The 18,716-nt window shown below is 41.3% G+C and overlaps 1 protein-coding gene and 1 long non-coding RNA gene across 2 annotated transcripts in view; both read left to right on the forward strand.

Annotated features, from left to right (window-relative positions):
- LOC147846022 (uncharacterized) overlaps positions 1-18,716 on the forward strand; it is an 885,319-nt gene that overhangs the window by 512,552 nt on the left and 354,051 nt on the right. The window lies entirely within an intron of this gene.
- On the forward strand, positions 11,800-18,074 carry LOC100149585 (cytolytic toxin-alpha-like). Its single transcript, XM_087245474.1, is given in 6 exon segments — positions 11,800-11,890; positions 12,077-12,923; positions 12,968-13,127; positions 13,129-13,285; positions 13,960-14,102; positions 18,042-18,074. Coding segments are annotated over 6 exon segments (1,431 nt in total).

The following is an 18,716-nucleotide window of genomic DNA, read 5'->3' on the forward strand; positions in this document are numbered from 1 at the left end:
TTAAGGTGAGTAGTTGCTAAATGCAAACGTAAACTTCAATAAAAACAAAGGATCAAATTATGTCAGATCCACAAAAAATATATGAAACATCACCTCCAGTGAGTTTTGATGACATTTTCACAACTCAATTTTTTTTTTTAATCAAATGAGTTTTTTGTAAATAGATCAAATGTGTGTGTTGCCAAATGGCAACACTGCAACAGTGGAATCTTTAACTCTACTGTTAAAGTGGCAATGCTTAACTCTACTGTGCAATCTTCTTCACATTCCCTCACATACACGACGGCCAATTTAGTTTATTCAATTCACCTATAGCACATGTCTTTGGACTGTGGGGGAAACCTGAGCACCCAGAGGAAACCCACACCAATACAGAAAGGCCAACTGACCCAGTCAGCACTCAAACCAGCAACTGTCGTCCTGACGTGATGCAACAGTGCTAACCACTGAGACAACATGCCGCTCCTAATGTAACATGTTCAAATATAATGTCATGAAGAGGTGTTAAATGATCCTAAATTTAATAAATGCACTTTTGACTATATATATATATATATATATATATATATATATATATATATATATATATATATATATATATATATAATGTGTAAAAGAGTTTATGTGTAAAATCTAGTGATGGTATTTGTGATTTTCTAGAGTTTTTGAGTTGTCAGAAGATTGACCCATAATCTGACCAGTCATAATGTTGTAATAAATTGCTCCCCATTGCTGTAAAGCCCCATTATCTCAATTGTGATTGACCATCTCATTTCAACACTAATGATGTTGCTGTTAGCCTGCAGCCTCATAACAATGGGATGCAACCACTTTGAATGTAAGTAAAAAAAAAATCATTCATATGTTAAAAGTAATATTTGTGACATGTTTTTAACATTCAACTACATTTTAATGCTTCTATTTCAATCTCCCTTTTACTTGACAACAACAAAGAGTAGAAAAACATATTGCTCTATATAGCGAGCCTGTCAGCGTGAAGTCTTACTCTCTCTACAGGGAGCAGGAACGATGTAATTATTCTTCCCTTGATTATAACACTGCAGTAGTCTACTTTAATGCACACATCACTGTCACAATCACAATCAGGAGATCAAATCAAGAATAGGGGATGAATAAATGTCTGAAATGCACTCTATTAAAATCAAAAGTCTATCTACACAGTCATGCAAAGCTATTTCATGTGAGCTTGCATTGCCAGTTGCCTGCCTCTTGTTTTCATGAGTATGAATGGAAGTCGTCATAAATATAACATGATTTGTAGAATTTAAACTATTGGTCAGGACACATCTACTCTCTCGACTGATTTGAGAGGAAAAATTGATAGGACAGAACATACAGATTACAAACAAATATATATATTATTGCACTTTGGTGTGAATTTTGAGTTTTTAAAAGTCTGATTCAGTATGGAGAGTGTTTGTGCCTTTACACATTATGGAGAGTGCCTTCATGGGCAACGTTCTTTGCAATTGGGATTATATGAGGCAAAAAGATCTCTGTTAACCATCTCAGGAGATAAGTTGTCATGGAGGGATGTGGGTCTTCAGATTGTTTGGAGATTGTTTGCAAATTGGAAAAATCATGCTAGCAGTAAGACTTATTGTTTCTAGGGAGTAATTATCTCTTTCACCTACAACCTTAGATGTTACAAGGCGTATTAGAAATCTTGTTTTAAGCTCAAACTGAGCAGGCCACCACAAACCACCTGACATTTTTGGTCATGGAAAGCAACAAGATATGCTGGTGGATTGCAGAAAGCAATCTCCAAATTCCTGGATGATAGGTCAGGCTGGGCAATCGAACTAGATACCTTCCTAGTGAAGTTTGGCTGGACAGATGGACAGACTGCCTTCTGTAACCCCCCTGGTACTGGGCACATCAACATGGCCTCCTCTACCTATCTCTTGATGTCTCGGGAGGGCTGCCACTACCAAAGCTTTAGGTACAATGGTGTCAATAAACTCCTCCTCTCCTGGAGCCTCAAAGAGATGGGAGAGAGCATCTGGCTTTAAATTATTGTCCCAGGCCTGCAAGGGTAAATTAAAATGGTCAAAGAAGAAGGCACAGTGACCTTGTCAGGAGGTCAGCTTCCTGACTGAACAGATATATTCAGGGATTTTGTGATCTCTCTAGACCAGGACTGGCTGGGCCACACCTTCTAACCTGTGACGCTACTCCCCCAAAGCCAGCCTGACTGCCAACAACCCTCAATCACCTATGCTGCGAATGTGGCCAATCTGACACATAATTCCTCTTCTTTTTTAATAAATAGTACACAATCAGCCTCTCCTACCCAGAAAAGACTGGATGGTCCGTGTGTAATGCAATTTCAAAGTATTTACGACACGAAAGGAATGCACTTGAAAATGGACAGAGCCCTTTTCAAGCTTCTGTACAACTTGTTAAGATTTACTTTTTTTCATGTAACCGTTTATTCCCTCCTACATATAATCAGGTGTTTTGCAACAAGTCTCTTGTACGTGTATAAATATTATGGTTTTAATACTCCCGCAATCAATTAAGTCTACCACAGCTAAACAAGATGACAGATGGTTCATCTTTGATGTCCCTGCAAAGCTAAATTGGTGTGCTTACCGGTCATTTACATTTTATGTTAATACGTGAGCAACATATTAATATTTTAAGAAACTTTAAACATTTCTGCATCAGCATTCACCTATAATGCATATGCAAATCACAGGGCTTCCCAACAAAAGACTAAAATATGCATCAGGAAGGTAAATATCTCATTGGTCAGATACAGACCTCAGGAGAGAGAGTTGTTCCTGTCCCGCTCAGGACAGCTTCTCTTTAGGTCCATGGAGTAGGCGTAGACCCTGGAAAAATGGGATAACAGCACAAACATTCCAATTTCCAGTACTTTTCTTTCTTTCTTTTCCGTCGAGACACTGGTTAAGTTCAATGCACCGCAAATCAGAAGTCAACACAACTTTGTTCATTCATTTTTTTGCCGGCTTAATCCCTTTATAAATCCAGGGTTGCCACAGTAAAATGAAACTCCAATTTTTCCAGCATATGTTTTACGCAACGGATGCCCTTCCAGCTGCAACCCTTCACTGGGAAAGTCAACACAACTTGTCGCCTCAAATTTGAAATGACTTTACCAACTCCAAGCCTCACAAAACAAAGAGCTGACCACCAGCTAACCGCATGGGAATCTAACTCAACAGAGAGAGTTCTTCACATCACACAAGTAATGAAAGTAACGTGTGCGAATTATCACTATACTTTTGTAAATTAAATGTAACCCTAAAGAAACCATAGAAGGGTTTAATTGATGACCAAATCCAATTTTTTTTACATCATTACATTCTTTCCAAATCTTTTTTTTTTCCTTCTTTACTCTTTATACTGAATGTGTGTTTAAGTTGGGTTTTAGTTTTTGTTAGATTAGTCAATAAAATTTTATTTTGTATAAAGAAAGGTACCTGTGAATATTTATAAATCTAATGCCTTAAACTTAAATATTGTTACCACGCTTTGATTTTTTTTTTCTTTTTTTAAATATTTCCCAAATTATGTTTAACAGAGCAAGGAAATTTTCACAGTATGTCTGATAATATTTGTTCTTCTGGAGAAAGTCTTATGTTGTTTTATTTCGGGTAGAATAAAAGCAGTTATTACTTTTTTTAAACACCATTTTAAGGTCAATAATATTAGCCCCTTTAAGCTATTTTTTTCCGTTAGTCACATAACAAACCACTGTTTTACAATAACTTGCCTAATTACTCTAACCTGCCTAGTTAACCTAATTAACCTAGTTAAGCCTTAAAATGTCACTTTAAGCTGTATAGAAGTACCTTGAAAAAATATCTAGTCAAATATTATTTACTGTCATCATGGCAAAGATAAAATAAATCAGTTATTAGAAATTAGTTATTAAAACTATTATGTTTAGAAATGTGTTAAAAAACAACAGAACTTTGTATAAACAGAAATTTAAACAGAAATTTGTTTAAAAAAAATAAAATAATAATAATAATAAATAAATAAATAAATAAACACGGGGGCTGATAATTCAACTCTGACATCACAAAAATTCACTTCAACAATAAATTGCTGTTCAGGATATGAAATTGACAAGACAGTAGCAGAGATATGATAGATTGCAAGGTTTGTTTCTTATGTAAATAAGTATCTGCAGTACATGCATCAAACCTTCTATCGCCATCCCTATCTGGACTCAGATATGAACCTGTATTAACGTACCTATTTAGAATTGTCTATTGCTGTAACCAGTCAGAACATTTCTGTAATGCTCTATTTGCTGGCTGCCCAGCATCCTCTATTAACTTCAATTAGTACAAAATGCAGCAGCCAGAGTTCTGACCAGGTCTAGAAAATATGATCATATCACCCCAATTTTATCCTCCTTACACTGGCTGCCTGTTAAGTTTCGTATTGAATTTAAAATATTACTTCTTACCTATAAAGCTCTAAATAATCTAGCTCCTGTTTATCTACCCAACCTTCTGTCTCGCTACAATCCCAAGTGGTGCTCGTTGCAGAGCCATTTGGGCAGAGCTGAGCTCCAGCGAGGGGGAGCATAAGCTCTCGCTCCTCCTTTCTTGCGCTTCTTCAACGAGTGATGTCACTGGGGGTAGGGTTAGGGGTGGGGTTGGTGTATGCATTAAAACAGCTTATTGGAGGATGAGCGAGAGCTCATGCTCCCCCTCGCTGGAGCTTAGCTCTGCTCAAATGGCTCTGCAGCGAGCACCGTCTCTACAATCCAACTCGCTCTTTAAGATCTCAAAACTCAGGGCTTCTGGTAGTGCCTAGAATAGCAAAATCAAGTAAAAGAGGTCGAGTCTTCTCTTTTATGGCTCGCATATAATAAGATGGTTAGCGGAGAGGGAAGACACAGGTCCGCCTGTGAGGGGGGACTGCACCATGGCAGAAAAGGCATAAGGGATCACCTAGTGGGGATCACGCACAGCAGGCACCTATACCCATAACGCGGGCTGACCAGAGGGCAGACCTACAACGTAATGGGCCAGTGAGTGACTCCTTCATTGAGTCAGTGCTGGGGGCATCGGAGGAATCACTGCAGAGCTCACCTAAGCAGGGAACTTTACTGACAGAGTGAATAAGCGCACGTATATTCGTGTTAGGGAGAATAGTGCGGCAAGCATGTTTCAACACCGTAACCAAGTTCTTACCTCAATCACTAAGGGTTACCTAATAACCTTGAGGAAACCGCCTCCACTCGCACATTGTAAAACCTTTCAAACGTACTAGGTGTCGCCCAGCTCTACAGATGTCTGTTATTGAGGTGCCAAGTGCACGCGCCCAAGAGTATGCGATGCTCCAATCCTGAGCGACACGGCTCGCCCTGGCTCTGGTAAGCGAGGGAGATGGCATCCACTATCCAGCAGGCCAACCTCTGTTTCGATAATGCACTTCCCTTCTGATGACCACCATAAAAGACAAAGAGCTGCTCAGATGATCTGAAGCTCTGAGTGTGGTCCAGATAAATTTCCAAAGCGCAAACTGGACAAAGTAATGAAAGGGCTAGGTCTGCCTCCTCCGGGGGCAGCGCTTGCAGGCTCAATACCTGGTCTTTAAATGGCGTGGTAGGAAACTTGGGCACATTTCCTGGGCGGAGTCTCAGGACAATGTGAGTAAGCCGGCCCGAATAACAGGCATGAGTCACTGAGCCAAAATGCCTCCAGGTCTCCAACCCTCCTTATTGATGCCAACTCAACCAGTAGAGCTGTCTTCAGGGACAGAAATCTTAAAGATACTGAGTCAAGTGGCTCAAAGGGATCTGTACAAAGGCTTGTGAGAATGAGGGCGAGATCCCAAGAAGGTATGAGAGGGGGGGAGGGTGGATTAATTCGCCTAGCGCCTCTGAGGCACCGGACTCGTCCCCCCTGACCTTGCACAGTAACTGCGTGAGCAGACGCACTAGGGAAAATGCATATTTGCGCATGCCCTGAGGCCAGCTGTGGGCCAGTACATTAGTGCCGAGAGAGCCCCCTGACAGGGAAAATAGCAACTAACAATGAGCGTTCATGGGGGAAGCAAACAGATCGATCTGGGCTTCCCCAAATCATGCCCATATCAGCTGAACAGACTCGGGGTGGAGTCTCCATTCTCCGGGATGTAAAGGCTGCCGTGAGAGTTCGTCAGCTGCATGGTTGAGCTCACTTAGAATGTGAATGGCACGCAGCAATTTCAGCCGCGTATGACTCCAGAGGAGCAGAAGGCAGCCGAGCTGAGACATGCAGTGAGACCTTTTTTGTTCCTTTTCACAGGCCTCCAGCTGCATGCCCGCAACACACAGCCCCCCAGCCCGTGCTGGAAGCATCTGTTGAAACAATAATATGACAAGGGGTCTTTGCAAGGGCTGAGGGCGTGGCAACACAGAGCAGTAACAGTGACTTGGTGTGTGCCCACGTGTTATATGTGTCTGGAAACTCAATCATGAAGCCAGTGCTGAAGTGGTCTCATATGGAGTAATCTGAGCTGTGTGACAACTACTGCAGATGCCATATTCCCAAGGAGCCTCTGAAATTATTTCAGTGGGACGACTACTTTGCTTTGGAACTCTCTCAGAAATTTCAGCATTAGCTGGGCGCACTCTCCGGAGAGGCGCGCTGTCATGGTAACCGAGTTCAACTCCATCCTGAGAAAAGAGATCTTCTGCACGGGGGCGAGTTTGCTCTTTTCTCGGTTGACCTGAAGCCCCAACAGATGGAGGTGCTGGAGCACCTTGTCTCTGTGCATAATCAATTGCTCCCGATAGTGGGTTAAAATCAGCCAGTCGTCGAGAATATTGAGTATGCGGATGCCCACGAGCCGAAGGGGCACTATGGCACCCTCCGCGAGCTTGGTGAAAACCTGCGGAGTCAGAGAGAGCCCTAAGGGGAGGACTTTGTATTGCCAAGCTTGACCTTCGAACGCAAACCACAGAAACTGACGGTGGTGTGGAAGAATGGAGACATGGAAATACGCGTCCTTCAGGTATATCACTGCAAACCAATCCCGAGGACAAACGCACTGGAGGATGCATTTCTGCATGAGCATTCTAAATGGCAGCTTGTGCAGACATCCGTTCAAAACGCGCAGATCTAGGATTGGCTGTGACCCACCGCTCTTTTTGGGCATGATGAAGTCTGGGCTTTAAAACCTGCTCTCCATCTAGGCTGAAGGGACTGGCTCGATTGCATCCTCCACCTAAAGGACAGCAATCTCCTCTCGCAAGACAGGGGTGGACAGGGGGCTGACCCTGGTGAAATACCCACCTGTGAACTTGGGGGGCCGTTTCACGAACTGAATTGCATAGCGGAGTCTTAATGTGCGTGTGAGCTACTGCGAAGGGCTGGCCTGTGCTAACCAGGCAGACAGAGCTCTTGCTAAAAGACTCATTGCTACAATCGCTGACGTACCAGCAGTGGGGTGGCGTGGAGTGGTTGTGCTGATACGGGAAGCGCGAGGGTCCCGCAGAAGAGCTGGAGGCAAAAGATTCACTCTCATCTCGCACCCAAGCTCCGGAGGGGGGGCTTGAGGGGTGGGAGAAAGGAGATCGTCCTCCCAGAGCCTGTGAGCCACTGCCGAAATGTACAGATTCTACGAACTAGAAAGCATAGCGTCCCAAACTGGCAGAGTTCAGGCTGTCACATCCAGGGAAGTGGAAAAGTGCTCTTTCATTGATGTTTTCCATGCCACCGGAAATGGGGTCCAGCCCTCCAGCGGGGAAAGAACAAATTCCCTCTTCTCCGGATGACCTGTCACAGGGACGTTTCGCGGTCTGTTTACCAGACCTAATGGCACCCTGGGCAGAGGGGGGCTGCCTGCTTCTGAGGTGCTCAACACACCCGCTTCGCCGGAGGTGCAGGCGGGGGCGGGGCAGCTCTCATAGGCAGGCACCCTCAGCGAGGAGCAGCAGATGTGGATGGCTCGGCAGGCAGAGCGGGCTTTCGGTCCCACCAATAGATGACATTACCCATCACATCAGACTGCTCTATTACTGCCTTGAAATCCTGGGTGAATTCACAGACGGTGTCGCTGAACAGGCCAGCCTGAGATATGGGGGAGTCAACAAAGCAGACTTTGTTGACTTTGTGTATATCAGCCAGGTTTAGCCAGAGGTGGAGAATCCTGGACCACTAATGTGGACATCGTCCTCCCTAACGCACATGCAGCGGGCTTAGTGGTATGTAGAGCATAGCTGGTTGTGGTGCGGAGCTTGTGTAGCAAGTTTGGGTCAGACCCCCCACGTGAAGCTGGGCCAGCACTTGCGCTTGGTAGGTGGCCATAGCGTGCAAGAAGCCTGGCCCGCAGCCTTGTAAGCTCTGGCTCTGAGGGAGGCAGATAACCTAAAGGCTTTGGACAGGAGACGAGGCGGATGCCGCCAAAAGGAGGCGCCACGTGGACAAAGATTGACCGCAATAGCGCGCTTGACCTGAGGGATTGCCTCATACCCCCTGGCTGCTCCACCATCAAGAGTGGTGAGAGTGGAGGGACATGCAGAAAAAGGTACCCTCCAGGACTGTGTGAGCCTACTGTGCACCTCCGGGAAGAAGGGGGCGAGAGGCTCCGAAGGCTTGACCCTCTTGTACTAAATGTAGCACCCAATTAATCGGCTCCAACCCCATGACCGAAGCAGCCTGGAAAAGCATGGATAACATGTCCGTTTTAGTATCCGTGAAAGTGCTCACCTGCCCGGAGAGGGTGACCGGATCTGGATCCTAATCGCACAATAAAAGCCCACCCTCCGATGCAGCAGTGGATGTCTGGTCCCCAGTGTCATCGAGCGTAAAGGCTACCACCTGGTTTGACGGATCACTTCCTCCGCTTGAAGCTTGGATGGATCGATTGGAGAAGCGGGAGGTCCGCGGGCCCAGAGGCGATGGATAATCTCCCACTGGAACCCTCAGACCTGCCCGAAGGCCCGTTGCAGTGCAGGGGACAGCTGGGGTGGTTCACCCTTTTGCAAGTATAGCCGCGATCTTTACCGCGCTACAGACATGCCATCGCAATGACGACATGAACTGCCCGCGAGCACTGCATTAACATGCTAGACCCCCAGACATGCAACACCGTGCTCGTGCCGTCACCTTGCTCTCGCTGTACTTTTATTGCTAAATTGATTGCAACAAGCACCATGTGCGCAAGCTGATGCTGCCAATTCATTGGCTTTTCATTGGCTCGTTTACATAATCTTTCAGACGATTGGCTTTCTAAACAAAATACCTAAGTGGATTAAATCTTCATTATTTAGTTTAATTAAAATAAATGATCAACAAATTAATCTGTCTCGACAGCCTTTACAAGTAAAATAATTATCTCCACATGATATAAATTAACAAAAGGTGAAAGTATCTTGAGTTTGTGTTGGCCACGAACCTTATTTAAACAATTTTATTGAAATCCTATAAAAAAAACACATTGACTTTGGGAAGAGGGAACTGGAACTGCTAAAATGCTAACTCGCTTCCGTGTTTTTTCATACAAATTGACATCATTTTTCCTGCACTCTATAGTATAGAGCTAATAAAATCTGTATTTCTGTTGTTAAGGAAAAAACAACTGTTATATAGTACGGAGTTAATGTTGGTTAAATGATTTAAGGGGATTGTGTTTCAATTTGTAACTGATACTGAGCAACAAATATTATTGCTTAGTTGCTCCCGCAAATGCATAGAGACTTGGATACCATCATGCCTGCAAGCGAATGATAATCTCCCGGGAATCGTGCGTCATCTGCCCAGTCCTTAAATTGTCTCCACTGCATCCCTCCCAGCTCTTCAGGTACGTCGGGCGCAACTCAACCCCACCGCTCTTCAGGTACATTGCGCGCAAATCACCCCCACCGCTCTTCAGGTACATCGCTCACACACGCCCCGACCACTCTTTAGATACATTGCGTGCACACTCCCCCACCGCTCTTCAGATACGCCCCACGCACATGCCCCCACCACTCTTCATGTACGTCTCGTGCACACACCCCCACCGCTCTTCAAATATCATAACAATCCCCCCCCCCCCCCCCCCCAACCCCCCTTGGAATGTCTTAGTATGATTGAGTCAGTGGTCTCATTCCCACAGAAACTGTGTTCTCAACCAAAACAACTTTGTACAAATCGTTATAGAAATTGAAAAAAAAAAAAACATTAATTTCCACCAACATTAAAAGCCACATTTATCAGCTGATTGCTCATTTACTTTCAGTTTAATTTACTTGTATGGCCCATTTCCACTGAGTGGTACCAAACCGTACCGTACCACTTTTTCCCTTTAGAAAGGGTCCCAAACACAACAAAGGGTACCAAAAGGCGGAGCTAGATGCGCAGCTGAACGCTATTGGTTTACAGAAGAGATACGTCATTCACTTACAACAAGCCAGAATGTAAACAAAGAACCCGCCATGTTTGAAATACACCGCGAGAGATTACAGCGGAATTATATATTCATATATCATCGTCCTGATGAACAGCCACACAGCCATGGAGTAGAGCAGAATCTACCCTGTGCCTCGCAGTTTTTTACGAGCCAGTCTGACGCGTGAGCGGTTTCACTTTTCTTCCTTGCACTCGCCGCGCGTCTAATGTTATATCTGAAATAACAAACTTCTAGAGCTGATAATAATAATGCGCGCTTGATTATTGACATGCTTTGGAAACCCAATCACGTGAGAAGCTGACAAACGCGAGAATGACATATTTAGAAAGAAAAGGACAAAGGCGAGAGTGGAGCGGACAAAAAGCCGGGAAAAAAGGAACACGGTATTTCTTCAGCAAATGTGAACAAACTGCCTTGTTTTAATTATTATCACCTTTTGGACTAATATGAACTGGGAATGATGGAATTACTCTCTAACACAGGCTACATGACATGTGCTGCTGAAGATTGCAGACACTGATGAGAGGTTTTCACTGACTGTAGGCTATACTTTGTGTTGTTTTGAACCTAATTAAGAACAAAATGTATGATGCGTGTAGTTTTTCTGTAGTTGGTAACATATCGCAGACTGTAAGGGGCTGTATGTGTTCATATATGTTCATTTATTTATTTATTTTATATAATTACAGACATTACAGCATGCTATTTTGCACTGTCATTGATCTGCAGTTATAATCAACTCCTGTTTATAGAAAAGTTAGTAATAAACATTTATACAGAAGTATTTATGTGTGTAAAGCATTGTGAGAAGTGCTTTTAATATATGTGAACGACCTGTGCAGCTTTACTGTAGACATTTCCTCGAGCGAGAATTATGCGACTGAAACTTTCTATCTTACACCACGCCCACCAAAAGGGTACCCTTTAAAGTGGAAACGCAAGCCTGATAAAGGTGACTTGTACCGAATTGAACCGTAACGTACTGTACCAGTCAGTGGAAACGAGCCATTAGATAGATCCACAGGTAACATGACAAATGATCTGACAAAAACTGTATTCATGCTTGGTGAACAGTGGTGAAGATTTGTAAATGATGAAGGCACCACACCTTCAATTGTTCAGTTTGACCATTGAGCCAGCAACAGGAAGAGTCTTGGTTGTCCTAAAATGCATCCTTTTAGGGCATATGTTTCTGCAATCTTTCACAAATCAGATATTTTTGTATAGTATTTTCCAACACAAACCTGAGGGCAAAGACAGCTATGCAGGCTCTTGTTTTTTTTCATTGTTTTATTCATTTTTTCTGTATACTGTTTACACTTTAACAGCGTTGTAATAATTATTAAGGGTGAAGTTGTGTTTAAACTTAAATTTTACAATTAATGTATTTATTATATACTTACCATAGATATGGCATTAGATTCCATTGTTGCGGCTGCTCTTGGAAGACCTCTATTTCCTGGAATGCTGTATGATTGCCGCAAGGATTCCTTTATTCCAGGTTGGTGTATAGTCTCATGAAAAGTGTTTTTTACTCTATTTTACCTATTTGTCAATAAACAAACAGTACTTGTGGTGTTTTGATGTACAATAAGGTGGAATAGAATAGAAGAGTCTCGGGATGCATGAGCTGGACAATTACTTAAACAGTTCATTGTGTCTGTTTTTCTGCCACTTCTTGATTCAGGTGTTACTCTGTGGGATAAGAAATCACTGACTGAAGATTTAGACATCCGTTCACAGCTCCAAACAGATTTGAAGTTCAGTAGCTCAGACTTTCTCTCTAGTAAGTCCAATCTCCTGGATGTGAGTGCTTCCCTGAAGGCAAGCTTCTTGGGAGGACTGGTGGAGGTGGGAGGATCTGCCAAGTTTCTGCATGACACTAAATCATCAAGCCAACAATCTAGAGTTACAATGCATTACTGAGATCACTAGCTTACTATGACCCAGCTAGGCAACATCACCCACCCTCAGGTGTTTGAGCAAAAAACTGCAACTCATGTGGTCACAGCTGTACTGTATGGCGCTCAGGCCTTCATGGTGTTTGATAGGACATTGTCAGATGAAAAGAACAAACAAAAGATAGATGGGGAACTGGATTTGATGGTGAAAAAAATCCCCCAATTTTCAATTGAAGGACATGGAGCTGTACATATGACAGATGATGACACAAATAGGGTTGAGAAGATAACCTGCACATTTTATAGGGACTTTCATCTTGACCAAAGCCCAACCACTTACATGGAGGCCCTTGGTTTGTACAAGAAGCTTTCCTCATTGCTGAAAGAGAAACCATACAGTGGAGTTCCAATCCAAGTATGGCTTTTTCCTCTTCATTTACTGGATGCAAAAGCAGCTCAATTGCAGGCAAAAATTAGCACAGGTCTGGTGTCCTCCATTGGATGTCTAATGGAGGAGCTAGTAGAAGTAGAGAGGACATTTAACGACCTGTCCAGAAATATACTGGTAAATTATTTCAGTGACATCAAAGAGAGGCTGCACTCATTTAGAAATCTTTTACTATATATATATATATATATATATATATATATATATATATAAATAAATAAATGGCAGAGCTTCTGAAAGATGTTGGTAGAATTTTGCCTGCTATTCGAGGAGGAGAAATGAAGGAAATATCAATGGAGGAAATATCAATCCACTACGACTTTCTTGGCATGTTTAGCCAGTGGTTGAAAGATGCAAAGTCTGAATTTCACCTCTTGAGTTTTTACATTAAGGGGATCCCTGAAAGGGGATTCAGACAATCTCAACACCATCCTCCTTGATTCTAATATTGATTTTGTGGTGTGCTTGACCCTCACATCTCTGAATGAAGACCCATATCTTGAAAGTCTTTAGATTTTAAAATCTGACAAATCTAAAGACTTAGATGGTAAACAAAACAGAGTGTCTCTGTCATCTGGGAGAAAGTGGTTCAATGATTCTGCTATCATAATAAAGATGAGAGAACTTCTTTTCAGAAGCAAATAAAGATGAAAAAAAGAATCTGCTTCATTATTTCTGCAATATTGTCACAGGGAGACTGACACGGAGGGATCCATTATGCAGTATTTATTAGTCACACTTTCACTCAAACAATCAACACGCACAAAGGTGCGAACATACAACAACAACAGCAATAAAGGTCGTAGGGCTGGCGGCTGACAGACACAGAGTGATTTACCAGGCATGGGTCAGAGGCAGGCGGCGTGATTCAGAGTCCGTGTATCAGGCTTGGGTCGAGGGCAGGCAGAAGGCAAAGCAGAGTCAGAAACAGGCTGGAGTAATACACAGAAGATCAGGCAGGATATAACGCTCAGTAATGCTGGCCGGGGCTGAACAAGACTTCACAAAGACTGAGTGTTTAAGTGCGGCTTATAAAGGGTACGTGGGTCATTAGCGGGATTCAGTTCAGGTGTGCTGGATCAGTGTAAGTGGATGATGTAATGCTTAGAAGTCCGGAGATGGTGGCCTCTGCTGGCCAGCGAGGGGAGTGACTGGGACCGAGTCGGTGACAAATATCCAATACACTTAATCCATGATCGTCGATCTATCTGTATGAAAAAGGGAAACTGAAAAGCACAGAATTTCAGCCAGTGTCCAAACTATTGCCACTGGTAGTGAAGGAGGTCCATGACCGAGCTGTGTCCCTGAAACTGCAGCAGTCCCCAACTGGAGAAAAAGTCCAGTACAGAGTGGAGTATAAGCTGGTAAAAACATATAAAGAACAGTGGTTTGTCAAAAACACAACTGGTGAAGACTTTATTTTGACTGGATTGGAATCTGAAAAGCAATACATGATCTGACACAGAATAGTGTGTAAGATGGGAGTGAGTGAAGCCAGTGAGACAGTCAACCCTATACCATTGTCATGTAACCCAGCCGGCATTTCATTGGTGATTCAACGTTGAATCAACGTCAGATCTATGGTTGGATCAACGTTGAATTACCTTTCGATTTTGCAAATTGGATCAACGTTTATATAGTGACGTTATTTCACCGTCAGACCACCACGGTGATTCACCATTAAAATCACGACGTTGTTTCACTCTAACCTTCTTCATAGGTGAATTTTGGTTGTTAAATAGACGTTGAATGAAGGTTGAATTACCTTTAGATTTTGCTAATTGGATCAACGTTGATACCTTGACAATGTTTCACCGTCGTACATTTCAACGTAAGTTAAATAGAAATTACATATAACAAACACAAAGAATTAATGTTTATTATTATTTATTTTGTCCTTGGGGCGACACAGTGGCGCAGTAAGTAGTGCTGTCGACTCACAGCAAGAAGGTCGCTGGTCCGCTGGTTCAAGCCTCGGCCAATAATATCTGGATGTAGCCTTTATGATGCAAGCTGAGACTGCATCAGTGTGTGTGTGTGTGCTTGTGAATGAGTGTGTGTGGATGTTTCCCAGAGATGGGTTGCAGCTGGAAGGGCATCCGCTGTGTAAAAATGTGCTGGATACGTTGGCGGTTCATTCCGCTGTGGCGATCTCGGATTAATAAAGGGACTATGCCGAAAAGAAAATGAATGACTGAATGAATGAATGATAAAACTAGTGTGCAACTTAAGCAAAAGTAATAAAAACATTTTAAACTAAATCTAAAAACAACTAAAAACTATTCAGTTTTATAATTTGGGATAAAAAACAAATAGTATTGCGTTTTTTATCATTTAAGTTCATTTGTTTGACTATATACAATCTTTAATCCACGTTTGATGCTTCACTGTTGAGTTAAACAATTTTTAAGAGTCTCTGACACATTGCTTTATTGTTTAAATTTATTTTGTTAATCAACCTTAACTGTGTGCATCAGCAGGCAGTTTTTGTAGTGTTCATGACTGTGTTTGTGTGTGTGTGTGTGTGTGTGTGTGTGTGTGTGTGTGTGGGGGGGCCCTATGTAAAAAATTGTAGCTCTCCCGCTGGTCTGCACTGACTCGGTAGGTGCAAAAAGTGTTGCCAACTTAGCAATTTTGTTGCTAGATTTAGCAACTTTTCATACTACAATAGCAACTTTTATTTCAATAAACTTTTATTTTAAACTAAGCAATTTTAAACATTCATTTGGCTACTTTTAGCCATTTTTAAAAAGTGACTCAAAAGAGCAGTGGCTGCAGGCTTCACTTAGTAGAGTAAATCGCTCACTCAGATTGTTTTTCATAACTGTTAATTGACTGATATTTGCTAAAATGTATAATTGCTGGTGATTTAGGTAGCAATACATTCCAACAGTGCTATGATTGTTGTCACTTTTACAAATTAGTTAATTTTTAAGTTAAAAAGAGTAAGTACACAAGCTAATTGTTGAATGTAACTGTCCATTATCATGGTTATGTAAAAATACAAAAAATTATTATCAAAAAGTGTTTGTATTAGCCTACTTTTACAAATAGTCAGCTATATTTTTCATACAAATCTAAATGGACATATTTTGAATAATGTTTTTGCTGAGATGGCCAGTCAGTTTAAGAAAACATTAATTATTCTGTATACTACATTAAGATTTAGTTTTGAGTTGCGATTAAGCAATGATGCTATCAAGCAAAGTAGTGTTAACCAGAACCTATTTATTGTACATCTGGATGTAATGGTTTAATATAACACAACACACGGCGCCTCAGGGAGTAGAGACATGACGGACTTTTTTTTTTTTTTAGGAGGTGTTTTTTTTATAATTTATTTATTTTTTGCATAAACGTCAGGAACAAACATACAACACAATACAAAATATAAAACACAAAAAAACTGGTAAAAAACAAAGGACATGACTGGCTTAAGCTTGTCAGATACTATTTGAGGACATCACTAATTTGCAAATTAGTGAGTGATGTCTACTACTTTTTGGTCAGACTTTAGCTACTTTTCATTGGAAATAGTTGGTAACACTTGGTGCAAAGAGTGTTAAACAGACGTGTATGTGTGGATGTGTATGGACTATCCTGTCGCAAAATGTGGGGAAATTACCTACATGACGGTAATTGTTCGATTAAGGTGTTTACATCTCTGTACTGCACTTCAATAATGCGACTAAAATCGGCATACTCCACATGTCTTAATTCGATTTCTCTTTAGTTTGATTATGACCTTAATCTGAAAAAATCACTGTTTACTGTTTACACGGTAGACTCTTAATCAGAGTATTGTCTTAATCACATTAAAATCAAATTATTGGTGTCCATGTAAACGTACTCATTATCGCAAGTTTAATGACATACAAAATGGAATGCCTCAATAAATCCGATCTGCCTGTTTACGTGATAGTCGCATTGTCACATACGATTTATATCAGATTTTTTTTTTAGAAATGAAGGAGGCCAGAAACCAATCTCTGAATATTTGAATGGTTGCGTTTTTTTTTTGTGTTTACGCATTCTTAGAACAGATCCGATCTGTATCACATAGGAGCAAAAAAATCGGAATTGGGTCACATTTTACTGGCAGTGTAAATGAAGCCTTATTGTTGTCATGATACCAAAGCTTTGACTTTGATAAAATACCTAAATTAAATATGATGACACCAATACTAGATCAATACTACAATTTTTTATTTATTTCTAAACATTATTTATTAATAAACAAAGAGTAAAACAAATAAAGAAACAAAACTTTGCCAGTACTCCAAAATGAGCTGCTTTAACATAAATAAAATTGTTGCAGCTTTGTTTAAAAAACAATACACCATAAACATAAATGCAGTATAGACATAACTTTGTCTGTTTCTCAAAGAACCTGGAGATGTTGCTTCGACCTCACTGTTCATGACATGGCAATCCATGTCACATTCATATATAATTACATATTTATATATTAACATACGGGTGGATGATGTGACGCGTATTTTTACCTGTGCATGATGCCATACTAATAAAAATAAGTATTTGTCAGAAATATAATAATTCATGTTGTAACTCTTACAAAATATGTTTACAGCTTATTAAAGCTTTAGACGATGTATGCAGACCTCAACTCAAATTTTTGCAATGTGGTGTTCCTGTCCGAGTTGTGTGTGACCATAAAAATATAGAAAAAAAAAAATTGCAGCATCACATTTTTTTACACATACAATATCATATCAAATTGATCTGCACAAAAACTAAATGTTAAATTTTATTGTAAAAATTTATGGTGAAGTCATCATAAGAGCATTAATTCTTTTTTATTTAATATAAAATTACATTTGCGTCAAAACATATGACAATTTTTGGCTCAGATGCAACAAATTCATAAAACTACTCTTCAATTTTCAATGCAAATCTAAAACACTACATACGGTTTAGATACTTTAAGGGTCAGTACTACACAGCTTAATGTTTGTATGCCCAATTTACGAAGTAAACAAAAAAAAATCCATGTTTATGTCATCCTGTCATGGTTGTAGGTTTGTGTGCATTCCTCAGTGTCTGTTGGTCACATGGTTTTGTTTTGGTGTTTCACGTGTATCTGTTATGTCAGTGTTTTGTCACATGCTATGGCAGAGCCTATGCTGTTCTGATTAGCCTGCCGCTGTGGCTGGTTCTCTCAGCTATATGTAGACAGCGCTCCTCTTGTCATTTCATTGTTGGTCATTCATCTACTTTCTGTCTGTTATCAGGACTTGCATGGATATTACTCTGGACCCCTGATCCTCTATCCTGTTCCACAGCCTGACTCCCATGTGTCAGGCTCCCATGTGTGACCGCTTCTAGTACCTTTGATTTGTTTATTCCTGTATGGACTGTTTGGATCCAGCGAGTATTGCACAGATTACAGACTTGGTAAACCACAGTAACACCAGTATAGATCAGCAGGACGAATTATTGGCTAAGACAAACTAAGCCATTCAGACCTTGGTGGGTCAATGTCCACACTCACCACTCAAGTTCAGCAGTGGACTAGACGCAAGCATCAGAAGTAGTGAACTGCTCATTTGAACCTCGCCTTTCTCATCCGACTTGCTACTCCGGAGAACCACAGTTGGGTCGATCTTTTTAAGCCAAATGCTCCTTATACAAAACATTGCATCCATCATTGTTCACTAGAGAGCAATCTAAGGTCCCCTTTGTTATTCTGCTCCTTTCTGGAAAGGCCGCGTTGTGGGGGACCTCCATTTGGGATCAAAAACTCCCTTGCTGTTCCTCTTTCCACCTCTTCTTTTCCTTTTGATTTAAAGCTTCCGGTTATTTTGCTTTCCCAACCCATCGCAGTAAGCCCCCTTAACTGGCTTACAAACTATCACTCACTCCACCAAGCCTATAAGACTTATTACTTTGGCAAATCATGTTGAACATATATCATTTTTTAACAGACTGGCGGAATAACATTACGGTAGAGAATACCT

The sequence above is a fragment of the Danio rerio genome, chromosome 3 (assembly GCF_052040795.2).
Source record: "Danio rerio strain M-AB ecotype USA chromosome 3, GRCz13ab, whole genome shotgun sequence".
NCBI lineage: Eukaryota > Metazoa > Chordata > Actinopteri > Cypriniformes > Danionidae > Danio > Danio rerio.